The sequence below is a fragment of the Apodemus sylvaticus genome, chromosome 12, assembly GCF_947179515.1.
Source record: "Apodemus sylvaticus chromosome 12, mApoSyl1.1, whole genome shotgun sequence".
NCBI classification, from domain to species: domain Eukaryota; kingdom Metazoa; phylum Chordata; class Mammalia; order Rodentia; family Muridae; genus Apodemus; species Apodemus sylvaticus.
The window spans coordinates 73,542,999-73,557,371 of NC_067483.1; the positions used below are offsets into that span (position 1 = coordinate 73,542,999).

The window sequence follows — 14,373 nt, forward strand, 5'->3', positions numbered from 1 at the left end:
CGTTCCTTCTTTCATTTCTCCTCCCCTCACTGCTTAGTGTAATGCCTACTGAACCCCAGGACAGTGCGAGAACAGCACTCGCCTCATGTTTGGCCCTTATTAGTCGCCCACAGGATGAATGGTCATTCTTTCCCTTCTCAGAGAAAGCAACCACATGAAGAAGGACCTCCCCCAGGCCACCAGGAAGTCTTTATAACATTCCCCCACTGGGGGATTTCCAACAGCCTGGAACCTGCAGGACCCGCTCACCTCTGTAGGTCAACAGGGCTTCATCAAGGAACTCAGCTGCCTTTCTGAAATGCTGGGAGATGTCCACCTCCGGGAAGTCATCCACTTCCACCCCCAGGTACTGGATCTCCAGGCCAGTGTAGAATTCAGAACCAGTGTAAACGCCTGTGCCGTGCGCTGCGTTCAGGATGTGGGTGATTCCCAGCCTCTTGAGCCGCCCCTTGTTCACAGCCACGCTCCTGGAACAAGGATCAGGGCATGGTTGCCAGAGCCAGAATTCGAAAGACCTATTACAGTATGATGGGGGCACCTAGCTGGGCTAGTGCCCCCTCCTATGCCCCTTGTCATCTGGGGCTCACTGTTAATACCTTTAATAAAAGAGGGGTCAATACTTTGGGCTACAGTAAGATAGAAAAAAGACAGGTGATTGGTTGGGGAAGGGCAGGGATGGGGTGGAGGATAAAACTAATATATATTGGGAATGTGCATGCTTCAAAGCATAAAGGTGGCATAAAAGGTAAAATTAGGGGTCCAGAGAGATGGTTCAGTAGGTAGCAGCACTGGCTGCTCCTCCAGAGAACCCAGGTTCTATTCCTAGCACCCCCATAGTGGCTTGCAATCATCTGCAACTCCAGTCCCAGGAGATTCAACACTCTCTTCTAGCATCAAGCATGTATATGGTGGATAAATATACATGCAGACAAAACATGCATACAAAATATTTAAAAGAATAGATGAGCCGGGCGGTGGTGGTGCACGCCTGTAATCTCAGCACTCTGGGAGGCAGAGGCAGGCAGATTTCTGAGTTCGAGGCCAGCCTGGTCTACAGAGTGAGTTCCAGGACAGCCAGAGCTATACAGAGAAACCCTGTCTCGAAAAAACCAAACCCAAAAAACAAAACAAAACAAAGAATAGATGATAGACAGACAGACAGACAGACAGATAGATAGATAGATAGATAGAAGTCTCGCACTCTGACCACCCTCTTCTGGCCTCAGGCATGTATATGGTGTATAGATGTAAAGGTAGACAAAACACGCATACAAAATATTTAGAATAGTAAATGAATGAATGAATGAATGAATGAATGGAGTCTTTCACTTGGCATTACATGCTGCATTTTTCCCTACCCCTGGAAACATGTTGTTTTATTTTACCCTTATCACAAACTCAAATGGTAGAGAGGGCAGTTACTTTTATATCTGTTTGAAGATTATAAAAATGAATTCAAGAGCTTTTACCCAAGGCTTAAAAGGAGAGAAAGACCGAGTAAGGTCTAGTGTTCAGGGCTCTTTCTTTTCTAAGTAGAGCTCAATTTCAAGAGCCCCTGAGGATAGCTTTGCTCAAAGAACTGCAGAGGCCTTTAGCTAAGGGTATCTGGAGATGTCTGGTGACCATAGAATAGATGCTTCTGGACCTGGACATCTAGTTAGAAGTCACTTAGGTCTTGATGATCTGGAAATCAGGTTCTGGGCAACTGATCAACTCCGTGATAGAGGATAAGACCCAGTATCCAAAGCTGTTCCCACACTGCCTGCCCCGGGGCCCTAAGCGCTGTCTCTCAATTCTGGATCTAAGGGTAATTGCATCAGGAAGATGTCTCATTAAGTATCCAATGAATCAGCAAAAATTAGTTTCCTCCAACAGCCTACTGTGTCAATTATGCACCGAGAAGACCCTGAAGGGATGGAATGTGATGGCTTCTTGTTTTCCCTTCAGCAGGCACTGGTTAACTTAAAACCAAGTTTTGTGACTATAAGAACAATGTCTAGGAGACCCGTATATTCCAAAAGAAACCCAAAGGAGAGAACAAAACCACCTCTCGGGTACTAGTAACATTCTATCACATTTCTTTCTAATGTAAGGTTTATGAGAATGCATACATGCATGCATGTGCACACATAGCTGTACACACACACACAAAGAGAGAGAGAGAGAGAGAGAGAGAGAGAGAGAGAGAGAGAGAGAGAGAGAGAGAGAGAACCTAACCAGCATCACATTGCATACAGACACTATTCTTTGACTGTATTGTGTGCATTTTCATTATTGTTAACCTTGTATGCACATGCACATGGATACTGTCAGGGATACTGTCAGTCACCCCTGGTATTCTCTTGTCTGGTTATTAGAGGTGTGATGGGGTGGTAGAAATGATGGGGCCGGCCAGCACCTGTGTCAGGACAACACCCGAGGGAAAAAGGCTGTGCTGGGGGGCACTCATGGGAAGGAGGAAGATAGGTGCTCATTTTGTCTGGGGATCTCTGCCTGCAGGTCGGTAGGAAGCTTTTCTCCGGTGTCAGGCCTGGGTAAGTGGTCAGGCAGGCAACATTTGATGGCAGGAAGTGTGGGAGCCTTTGATGAGCTAGAGGAGTTTCAGCTCAGGGATTAACCAAGGAGAAGGTCAGAGGGCCCTGATCCCCAGGGACCACACTCACTTCTCAGCTATGAAGACGTTGGGCCAGACCTCGTCCACCTCATTCCGAGGGGCCTCTAGCCGGTCCTGGACCAGCGCCCGCTGCAGGTCCATCACACAGGGGGTGTTGAAGAGGCTCTTGTCATCCATCTTCTCCCGGACACGGTTGTACAGGTCTTCCACCAGCAGCTGCTCAGCAGACTCCAGCATGCCTGGACACTCGGTGTCTGTTCTGAGACCCCGAGGCTTGAGTTCTAGAGGGGACAAATGACATTTGTATCAAAGAGTTAGGAAAACAACAGCTTTCCCTGTCCTTTGAGAGAGCCTCTCTTGACTTGCCTGCTGCCAGGACCCTGGCACAGATGGAATGCTAGGAGGATCTGCTGGGAAGGGTGTCATTTGGATTCAGGAGGACCGTGGCATTGACCTTTGACCCTTGTCATCAGGATAGTGGCATTGACCTTTGACACTTGTCATCAGGATGGGAGCAGGTGGGTATGGGGGAGGGGAACCAAACTGGTTTCTGCCATCTACTTCTTTGTAAAGCTGACTGATAACTTCTTAGACCTCGGTGTTTGACTATTCACAGTATGTCTGATTCCTGTCTTAAATCCTATAGCGCTCAGTACAACGTAGATGGTCACAGGGATTTGCTAAATGATTGAATGATGCTCTTTCCTAACCTAGACCACCCTGTCACATCTGGAATGTACATACTCTTGGGATTTCCTAACCTGTCACATCTGGAATGGGAAAAGTTAAATCTTATCAGTCATTTATGAGGCATTGCTTTCCGAGAGACATTAAGTTTGCTCATGTATTTCATCCATTGCTTCCCCATACTGAGGCCCAGGCACCCAAGGTTCTCACCTCTCTGCCTGCAGTTCTTGTCTCTCTGCAGCCCTAGTTACCTCACTCACAGGAGGGTGGGAAGTATGATCTCACCCCAGGACCCTGGGCCTTTCTGACAAGATGTCAGAAACCTCAAATTCTAAATGAGCTCAAATGCCAACTACCTGAGCCCTCGGTCACCCGCGCAGCTGCCTTGCTCTGGTCAGCCCCATCAGAGGTGAGGCGGATTCGAGAGAAGAGCGGGAAAGAGTAGAACTGTGAAAGATTTCTGGCCCAAACTTCCTAGGAAACAAACAAAACCCAACCCTACACATTTCAGTCAGGATGAGTGGCCGTGAGTGAAATACAGAATGCTGTACCTCAGAACTTGCAGTGTAAATACGATCATCACGACCCAGCCTGCTTTTCCCCTCATTTCCTCATGCCAACCTGCCTCACCAAATTAAAATTTCAAAATAACACTTTAGTTTTGGTGTGTATGCTTGTGGGCACGCACACTACAGAGTAAAGGACAACTTGTGGCAGTTGGTTCGTTTCTTCCACCATGTAAGATCAGAGGCTCAGATTCAGGCCACCAGCCTTTGTGGTGCGCACCCTTCCCTGTGCGACAGTTCCCTGGTCCCATTTTATCAGCTTTTAAAGACAGATTAAAAACTGTTCTTCGAAGGAATGGATAGAGATCTAAATGTAAACATCGTTTTGAACAGAACTCTCTGGGTATTCCTTATTCCTATCAATTTCTTGGGCCTTTAGGTTTATGTCTACCACAACCCCTCTATACCCACCCCTATTCACAATCTTGAAGTTAAAAAAAATCAAAGAGGACAGCTCTGGGGTCATAGTGGAGCCGCTTCCCTCCATGGCTGTGGGCTACAGAACCATTCGTATGATATGTGATTAGTTTACCTTGTGCCATGAACGTTCCTGAAGTGGGTTTGGCACACCTGTCTCTGTGATATCTGCTCTCCTCAGTGTGATGGGCAGCACTGGACAGGAAAGCCTGCCCCTTCCATTGTCCCCCACAAAGGTCTCATGTTGGCTATTGCAACCCCACCCCCCATCACTCAAATGTTAGTTGTGTTACCTTCATTGATGATCTGTTTGGCAGCTACCGCTGAGGAGAGATGAATGGGCTCCATGAAGATGCTCTCGGTTTCTGCATCCGAGACCACCGAGTACCTGGGAGAAAAGGATCCAAGTGGGAGACGAGCCCAAAAGCATGCATATGGCGGCATTCTGACAGAGAAAGCTGTTCCGGTTCTAGCTACATGTGGAAAACAATGAGAGATGGCTGGGAAGCCCATGCTATGTCTGGAGAACCTGGGAATGCTGGGTGACGGGCATGCTGTAGTTTGGTACCCACTGGTTTTCCTACCTGAAGCAATACCTGAGCCTGGGTTGGCATGGAATGATGTGGTAGTCTGGATTGTAGAAAGAAGAGCACATGTCTATGGCTGGAGGGCAGACCCTAGGGTTCCACCCTCTTCCATGTGCTAATGTTCATCTCCCTCCTCCTCTCCCCTTCTGCCATCAGTATGATTGAGAATGTCACCAACTGTGCCTCCATAGGGTTCTGAGGGATTGGAAGGCTGGACAGGCTGTCGCTGTCCCCTCCATCCCCAATATTTTCTCCCTGCTCATATGGAGATGGGTAGACAATGGAGGCGAAGTGAAATGCCACAGGACTGCTCAAGTCACAGCCCTGATTCTGAGCTCAGAGGATCAAAAACCAGGCCAAGTCCAAGGGATCAATAAAGTAACATGGGTAAACACCAAAGCTATTTCTGAGAAGTAATTCAGTGGGTACATGAAAGGGAGCACTGAGGAGCATGGAGCCTTGGGGCAGGTCAAAGGTTAGGACCCCTGTGAAGTTCACAGGTGAATCGCACCCTGGTTGAGTTCTGTTTGCCAGGTACTAGTGAGTGTTGGGTTTCCTCGGTCATCTATCTAGTCTTGCCTCTAGAAACAGGGATTTTTAAAAGTGGGATGGACGACTTAGTGGAGAACAATTCTGAGTGCCTTCTGGGAATGTCATCATGACAAATGTCCCACCGGGTGGAGTTACTGTTACTCTTCTTTCACAGATGAGAAGTGTGATCAGGGAGCTCCAAATGGCGAAGTGAAGACACCAACAGGGCAGCAGTGCTAGAGGTCCAGCCTTGTCTTCAGGTGTCACAATACACCAGTCCCATTGAGGTTGCCACAGTGACATGAGTTCATCCGAGAAGGCCATGCTAGCCAGGTTCCCAGGCCCAATATAGACTTGGACACAGGAAAGCAGTTCAAGAAATACTTGTGAGATCATGCACAGAGGGATGGATTCGAGCCGAGTAAAGTTGAGCTGAGAAAAATCTAGCTGCACTGAATACAGCAAAGTTGAGGTAAGCTGGAATGGAATGAACTGATTACCAGAAAACCTCTCTTGTAGGTATCCGTGAGACCAGAGTATACTCTTGGAAGGCTAGTGTGGTCACTGTCCACTAGGCAAGGGAAAAATACCCTCCTAAAAGAGAGAAGTAGCCTGTGACTCTACCCAGAGCATGACCAGATCTGCCTATTGTTTAATAACCCACAGTTCCTGGGTGCTTTCCAACCAAAGTTCCCTATAGCAATCAGTCATTAGGGGGCATTCCTATCTCAGCCTCAAGTACTCTTTTTGAACAGAGAGTGCATTTCCAAATATATATTCATATGGCTTCAAAGTTACTGTGAATACGTCAAATGTCCCCAGAAGCTCCCATGTTTAAACAGCTGGCCCCAGTTGATGATGCTGTTTTGGAAGATCACGGAACTTTGGGGACATGGGGCCTACCTGGTGAAAGTACTCTGAAGGCTATACATATCTCAGGTTCAGGCCTAGTGCCCTCTGTCTTCTGGTCTATGGAGGAGTCATCTTTGTATGTTCCCGTGACCAAGGATGGAGCCAGTCCTACTGCTCATGCTTTTCCTGTCATGATAGATTGTCATCTCTCCAAAACCATAAGCCAAAATAAAACCTTTCTCTCATGTCATCCTGTCAGTTACTCAGTCACAATGATGAAAAAATAAATAATATAGAAAATTTTGCTGGGGCTGGAGAGATGGCTCAGCAGTTAAGAGCACTGGCTGCTCTTCCTGAGGCCCCAAGTTCAATTCCTAGCAACCACATAGTGGTTTACAACCATCTATAATGAGATCTGATGTGGTCTCCTGACATACAGGTGTACATGCAGATAGAGCACTCATATATGTAAGATAAATAAAAAGTCTATTAAAAAAGAAAAGAAATTTGATATCAATAAAATGACATTGTATTATGATTAAAGCTGACTATAAGGCCTTTGAAACTGGCTTAGGGTGTGCACTGTTGGTAGACAAAACTCTGAGGTGCTGTAAGAATGGTTTAACAGGCCACTCCAGTTGAAGCTCCGAACACTGAGCAAAATGATGACAATACAAACTCTGCTTGTGAGTTTCAGATGGGAACAGAGACTGTTGGGGACTGGGTTACAAGTCATGCATGCTACACTCCAGAAAAGCAACTGGATGCTTTTTGTCCAGGCCCTGAACATTTGAGTTAAGAAGACAATGGGCTAATTAATCTGTCACAGTAATGTTGAGACAGCAGAACAAACATGTAGGCTATAGCATGGCTATTGTTGACTGACTTTGGCCGGATTGACAGTGAAAATCCAGAGCAAAAGCTGGAGCAGCAAGACTCAAGTAACATGCAATTTGATGAAGAAAGAAGTGTGAACAAATGAAAATTTTAAGATAAGACAAATGCTGTGGACAAAGGGGTGGCAGCTGTTGAAGAGGCTGGGACAACGGACGAGAAAGCACTCGCTTCACACTGGGATGGATGGTGGGCTAGCAGCCATGAGAGTGAGGCCCTTCTTGATGAAGAAAACTAATTTTAGAGACTTACATTTTATTTAAGCAAGAGTAACAGCAGAGGTCTGAGCAGAGAGAGCTTTTAGGTTTCCTTCAACAGGAAAGTATTTCCTCCTCCTACAGCCATTCAAGCATTCAGAGGCCACTGTAGCCACAGTTCAAGAGAGCCTGGCTATCTATGTCTTGACCAGACCTCAGAACTAGATGTTGTCCATGTGATGTTGAAATTGTCAGCATGAAGAACATCAGAACTACAGAGTCACAGAGGTTTATGCCAAAGTTCTAGAGAAAACCCAAGAGGCCAGGCTAGGTGCAGCAGGGTCAGATTTCACACAGGAAGCTCCAGCGTGGCCTGGTGTGAGGCTGGGAAGGCAGAGGCCTAAGATGGAATAGAGACCGCAGAGTGTTGGAGACACCAGGAACATGTCACATTTATGGAAGAAAGCTGCAGGACCCAGTAGATCTGGCTCAAGAGAGAGCCCCTGAATGCTGAAGACAGGCAGAGAACAGAGACAGAGTGGCCTGAACCCACTAGAACATAAATAATGCCACTGCATGCCCTGGATGCCACACACTGAGGTAAGAGCAAACTTGCTTTGATGACAGTTCTCCTTACTTTGCATATATTCTTCCCTTTCATAACAGTAATGTTTATTCATTGCTATTTTATATTGTAAGTGAGTGTTTGGGGCTGGAGAGAAGGCTCAGCCATTAAGAGCACTGACTACTCTTCCAGAGGCCCTGAGTCCAATTCCCAGCAACCACATGGTGACTCATAACCATCTGTAATGGGATGAGATGCCCCCTTCTGGTGTGTCTGAAGACAGTAACAGTGTACCCATATCCATAAAATAAATAATTCTTAAAAAAAATAAGTGAATGTTTGATGTTTGTTTTCATTAGAAGTCACAACTAAAACTTTACCTTGAGTTTCTGAATTGACTTTGAACTAGTCAACACTGTTGGAACTATTAAGAGTGTGTGGACTTTTAAAGGTGTCCCGATGCATTTCAAAATGCTTCATGAAATGGCCCTGATCCTGTGAGGAGCAGGGACAGAATACTACAGTTTATGAAATGTCCCCTACAGGCTCATGTGTTTGAATATTTGGTCCTTATCTGTTGGTACTGATTTTTGGAGTTTGGGGGATGTATGGCAGAAGTGAGTCACTATTTGACCTTGAAGGTTATGCTTGCCTCCAGCTTGGACCTGTGTCTCTGTTTCCTGGTTGGCTACAAGGGAGGGACCCCTTGTACATCACATGCCCCCACTGCCAAAGATGAAGCTATTCTTGTCACCATTTTCCCTGCTGTGGGGTACTACAATCTCTCTGAAACTGTGTGCCCAAACCAACCCTGCTTTCTCTTTAATTCTTTCATTGGGGATTCTGTACCAGCAAAGAGGAAAGTAGCTAATTCAGGAGGGAATGACTGCAGATACTACTATTGCATGAGAGAACTAGAGAAACCTTTAGAAATCTCGATGCTTGGTAGAAACAATGAAAACAATAGAGTACCCAGTGACATAGGGACAGCTTAGGCAGCTGTCTCATGCCTGTCTCCAGCACATGGGGATAGATGAATAGTGGATGGGTAAGTACATGGTACCTGACAAATGGATAAAAACTGATAAACAGATGGCTGTCTGCCTAGCTGGATTATGCCAGGCATGGAGCAAACTGCATCTCATCAGGGGAATCAAACCTCACAGTCTCTAAGGTCCTGCTCTTTGACCGTCTCTCCAGCCCAAGTGCTTGCACCAGGCTCTCCACAGTCTGCTCCTGTCTGGAACTCTAGTCTTCTCAACGGCCACGGGTCTTGGCAGAATCCCATTCTAGTAGCATGGATGCTGTCTTCTCTTCTTTTGGGTCTGAGTTAACCATCTCTTCTTTAGAGATGTCCTTTCCAGTTTTACGCCATACTCCTTTCCTTTGTGTTGTTATTCTACCAAATGAAACTTTAGACTTGCTTATGAAATGTGTTCCTAAGTATCTGTCTCCTGTGCTAGTCTTTGCTTGTCTTTGATTAAGACATTTTAATCCATTTTTTTTAAATGAAGCTGCCTGTAGTCAATGTGCCTTTCTCCATTCTATGTGCCTGCCAGCACCCCTCCCCCCAAGTATTGCAGTAAAATACAATCTATTCTTTGGTTTCGGTCTTTCTTGGGGGTAAGGTGGTGGTTCGTTTAGTTCCTCTAGCAACCTTGCTGGACAATGAGCCCAGGTCTTGAGGTAGCTTCCTCTTGCTGTATTGTGGCATTCTCCCAGGGAACCTTAGCTCTCATATGTTGCATAGCAATTTCCTCTGCATTGAAACACTCCTTTCCGGAGGAAGGAAGAAGGCTCCTTACGACTCAGGAAGTAAATAACTCACAAGTCTCAGGAAGTTCCTGAAACTTAGAAGATGTGTAAGGCCTCTCTTTAGGGTTATATAAACTTCCCAAGAAAAAGAAATTCTCCAAACTACAGAGACAGCCACCCTGTGCTTTGTGCAGAGAGCTTCCAGAGAGCATCTTTCACAAGCTGTCATCCATGGTGGACCCCAAAAGGCTTTCTCACATCTATGATCTGACACTGATCGAAAGTAACACAAGATGGGCCCTCAGTTGTCTGCTGTGGAAAGATGCCCCACAAGGAGTTCAGCATGTGGTGTTGGTGGGAGCTTGACCTGGTTCATCTGTTTTTAGGGGACCTTGACCATGCCGTTTCCTTTAAACTATGGTCCCTTCAAATCATGAAGATCGGTGCTTTTGTCTGGCCTCTTTTGTTTGTTTTTGTAACACCTAGTCTCACTAGGTAACTCAGTCTGGCCTGAATGGTCTGTGTTGTTTGTTTTTGTTGTTTTATTTTAACATGTGGTCTCACTGTGTAACTCAAGCTGGCTTGAACTCTCTGCATAGCCTAGGTTATCCTCAAATTTAGAATTCTCCTGCTTCTACTTCCTGAGTTCTGGGATTACAGGCAAGTGCTGCCATAGCTACTTTTCAGACTTGGTTTCAAATGACTAATGCAAAAATTGAGGCTCTGTCCTAAGTGTGCCTAAACTCTGAGACTCTGAAGAAAGATTTATAATTAAAATTTAACAATAGATACGCCTGAGAGTTATTCCTGCTCCTGGAAGAAAAGACTGAACTTGGCTCCTGAGTCAGAGACCACGACGCGGTAGCAGGAAGATCTATGCTTTGGGGGAGTTGTCAGCTTTATAACAGGGAAACAAGGAGAACAAACCTTTCCTCTGGAGCCCCACAGTAGTCCGCTCTAGGCTGCTCAGCATCATCTAGTGTAGAGTGTGGAATGTGGACACTAATATTTTTCTAAGTCTGCTGCTGTGAAAAGATATAAACCTAACAGACCTAATATTGTTCTGCCACAGGTACAGTTTATGAAGTCTAATAATGAGGGAGTATATAAAACTGAAAAGTACATTCTGCAGAGAATCAGGAGAGAGAGAGAGAGAGAGAGAGAGAGAGAGAGAGAGAGAGAGAGAGAGAGAGAGAGAGAGAGAACACAGTGGTCCTGTTGATACTTGCAAGGTCAGTGAGCTGGCAGCCTTGAGGTTTTGATTTATGACCACATCTGTGCCTCGACCAGTATTCCTGAGATGGGGTGAGGCGACACGCACACCCTGATTAGAAAGCAGCAAGGCTAGCTCTTCCAGAGGACAGGCAGAAAAAGGAGGATCTAGGATCGATACATACCTCATCACAGGATCAGGAAAGCAGCAGCTAAGGAAGCCTTGAGGGTGAATTGAAAAAGCACAATAAAGGGGATTTGATGGACTTCCTAACCAGGAGCGGGCGACGGCGCAGCTTTCTTCAAACCTGTGTTTTTCAAAATTGCAGACTGTGGCTCATTTGTGCATCATAAAATCAATTCAGTGGGTTATGCCCTGTGTCTGGGAATGGAAAAAAACAAAAATGGAAGGATGGAGGTAGGGAGAGAGGGAAAAGGGCAGGAGGGAGGGAGGGAGGAAGCCACCATTCAGTGTACAGGATAAGGGTAGCTTGAGAAAATTTTAAAAATTTATATGTATAGTGTATAAACTCTGAGTTGTGAGATAAATGGTTTGTTTGGTGGCAGATTATACACAGCAAAGTTTGAAAGCCAGTGCACTGGACTGATTGTCAGGCAGCCTAGTGGCAGCATGGAACTACAAGTCTTGCCTAATTACTCTTGCAAAAGAAATAGGGGTGGAGTCTCAGGAGGGGGTGACCTTTTGATTTGACCTTTGTGGAAAATGCTAGGGAAGAGAGGTGGGCAGAAGTCAGTGTGCACCCCGATTTCTTCAGGTTGCTAGGAGATAAAATGGAGATTCTAGGTGAGGGAGAAGCACCCTCGTTGAGCTACAGGGTTTCGCATTTCACTGTTAACTTGTTTTATTATTGTTGTTGTTGTTTTCTGTCTGCCTGGAAGACAGATGCTCTAGGCCTTTCCCCAGGGAGCTTGGCTCCCAGTGGTTGGCTTTGCATCTAAGGTGCTTGAAACCCAGGTCAGCCTCAGTTAGAAATGAAGTTTTCCATGTCTGTCCATTGTCTATATCCTCATGTCAGGTTCTTACATCACGGGAAGTGATTCAGATGAGGCTTAAAATGTGAAGACTTCCTTCCAGGACGACAGCACACTTCACATTGGAGCTACAGTTACAACTGCTGTGTTAATAATGGCCATTTGGGCCATGTGCTGGAGTGCTCAGAGTGCAAGTCTCCTTAAAGTCAAATGTACTGACATTATGCATTACTGAAAGAGATCCTTCTTTTGAAGAAAAATAAGCTAGACTGCCCTTTATCAAATATGTTCATATATGTTATATTATCTATTCTCAACCACCAAGAAAAATTACTATTCCTGATTGTTACTTATATAGCATATTCTCATGTCTAATGAACCAAAGAGTAGATCTGATCTCAATTTTGATCCCAACAACAACATTCAAGTTCTTGTCTCATAGGAAAGTCTGCTAGGGCGGGATCTAGGGCTGTGGTAGGTTGATTGATGGTGGTGTCCTCTCCTGCAAAGGTGTATCTCTCAGAGCCTAAAACTTGCATTTTTTTAAAATCTAACCATGGTGAATGAAATATACTAAGATAAAATCACCGCAGATAAGGATTATACTCAAAGCCAATGGTGAACATCCTTGGAGACAAAGAGGAAAGGAAGTGGATAATGCTACTGCAAGGCAAGAGTGGCTACAGCCAACCAAAGCTAAGAGGAGACAAGTGAGGGGTTTTCCATAGCCTCAGTGGGAACAAGGGTCAAAGTGACCCTTGCATCAAGCCTCTCACCTTCCAAACTATGAGACAGTAGGTTTATGATTTTTTTATCCAAAAATGTTGCTATAATTTGTTCAGAATCCTAGAAAACAAATACAAAAACAAAGGGTTTGTAGAGTTGGGCATGGTGGAGCATTCTTGTAACCTCGGCATTTGGGAGTCGGAAGCAGGAGGACAGCAAGCTGGAGGCCACTCTGGGCTTCACAGTAAGGCTCCATCTTGACAGGCAAGCAACGAGGAGTCTGCTGGCGAGCTATCTGCTAACTTGGTATATTGGTTTTAGAGAGAGTCAACCCCTCAGCTAAAGCAAGAAAGCAAAAGGGACCTAGTCTCAGGGAGGACTGTTCAGTATTGGGACACAGAGCCAGAAGCAATGTTCTGCTGCTGAGAACCCAACATTTGTTTACAGCAGAATCAGACAAGTGGTGTCCTCACTCGTGTGTGTGTGTGTGTGTGTGTGTGTGTGTGTGCAAGTCTCCTTAAAGTAAAATGTACTGACATTATGCATTACTGAAAGAGATCCTTCTTTTGAAGAAAAATAAGCTAGACTGCCCTTTATCAAATATGTTCATATATGTTATCTATTCTCAACCACCAAGAAAAATTACTATTCCTGATTGTTACTTATATAGCATATTCTCATGTCTAATGAGCCAAAGAGTAGATCTGATCTCAATTTTGATCCCAACAACAACATTCAAGTTCTTTCTATGGTGCTATCTTGCCCCCTACAATGGCTCCCCCTGCCCCCATGACTTAAAAAAATAAATTTATCAAGATAGAATTTATGTACAAATTGCATATACTTAAAATGTGCACATTAGTGTGGTGAGCTTGGCATGTTTCCATGTGGGAGACTATGACCACCAGCAAGGTTTGTTTTACCAACTCTCCCAAATGCTACAGCGTTCTCTTTTGCAAGCCCTCCATCTTATCCCTCCCTCTGACCTGTGCTCTTCAGGAAACCACCAATCCACTTTCTGTCACTAGAGAGATGAGTTCAAATTTCTGTAATTTTATAAGAATAGAATCACTGGGTGTGCACTCGGTTTTGTCTGGCAGCTTTGGCTCAGCATAATTACTTGGAGGTCCATCCACAACTGTATGGGTTTACACACCTCATGCTCTCTTATTTCTGTGGAGTGTTTTTGTGTATGAGGGCACCAAAGTGACTATTCATCCACTTGTTGATAGACATTTGGAATATTTCTAACTTCTGGGTTCTTAGGAAAAAGCTGCCACCACCATCAATGTGCAATTCTTTACATGAAACTCAGCCATCATTTCTCAGTTCCTATCTAGAATGGCTGGACCATACAGGGATAGGAGTATCTCTAGGTAAGTGTACTGGCTGGTTTTGTGTGTGAACTTGACACAGGCTGGAGTTATCACAGAGAAAGGAGCTTCAGTTGGGGAAATGCCTCCATGAGATCCAGCTGTGGGGCATTTTCTCAATTAGTGATCAAGGGGGGAGGGCCCCTTGTAGGTGGTATCATCTCTGGGTTGATAGTCCTGGGATCTATAAGAGAGCAAGCTGAGAAAATCTGGGGAAGCAAGTCAGTAAGAAACATCCCTTCATGGCCTCTGCATCAGCTCCTGCTTCCTGACCTGCTTGAGTTCTAGTCCTGACCTCCTTTGGTGATGAACAGCAATGTGAAAGTGTAAGCTGAATAAACCCTTTCCTCCCCAACTTGCTTCTTTGTCATGGTGTTTGTGCAGGAATAGAAGCCTTGACTAAG

The 14,373-nt window shown here is 45.3% G+C and overlaps 1 protein-coding gene across 2 annotated transcripts in view; it reads right to left on the minus strand.

Moving 5' to 3' along the window:
* The window catches only part of Styxl2 (serine/threonine/tyrosine interacting like 2), a 31,945-nt gene that overhangs the window by 8,949 nt on the left and 8,623 nt on the right, over positions 1-14,373 (minus strand). For both annotated transcript variants that reach the window (XM_052200886.1, XM_052200885.1), the window contains exons 3-5: positions 4,578-4,672; positions 2,664-2,895; positions 250-467 (exon numbers count right to left, since the gene is read on the minus strand). In XM_052200886.1, coding sequence (XP_052056846.1) covers positions 250-467; positions 2,664-2,895; positions 4,578-4,672 — 545 coding nt within the window. The remainder of the gene's footprint in view (positions 1-249; positions 468-2,663; positions 2,896-4,577; positions 4,673-14,373) is intronic.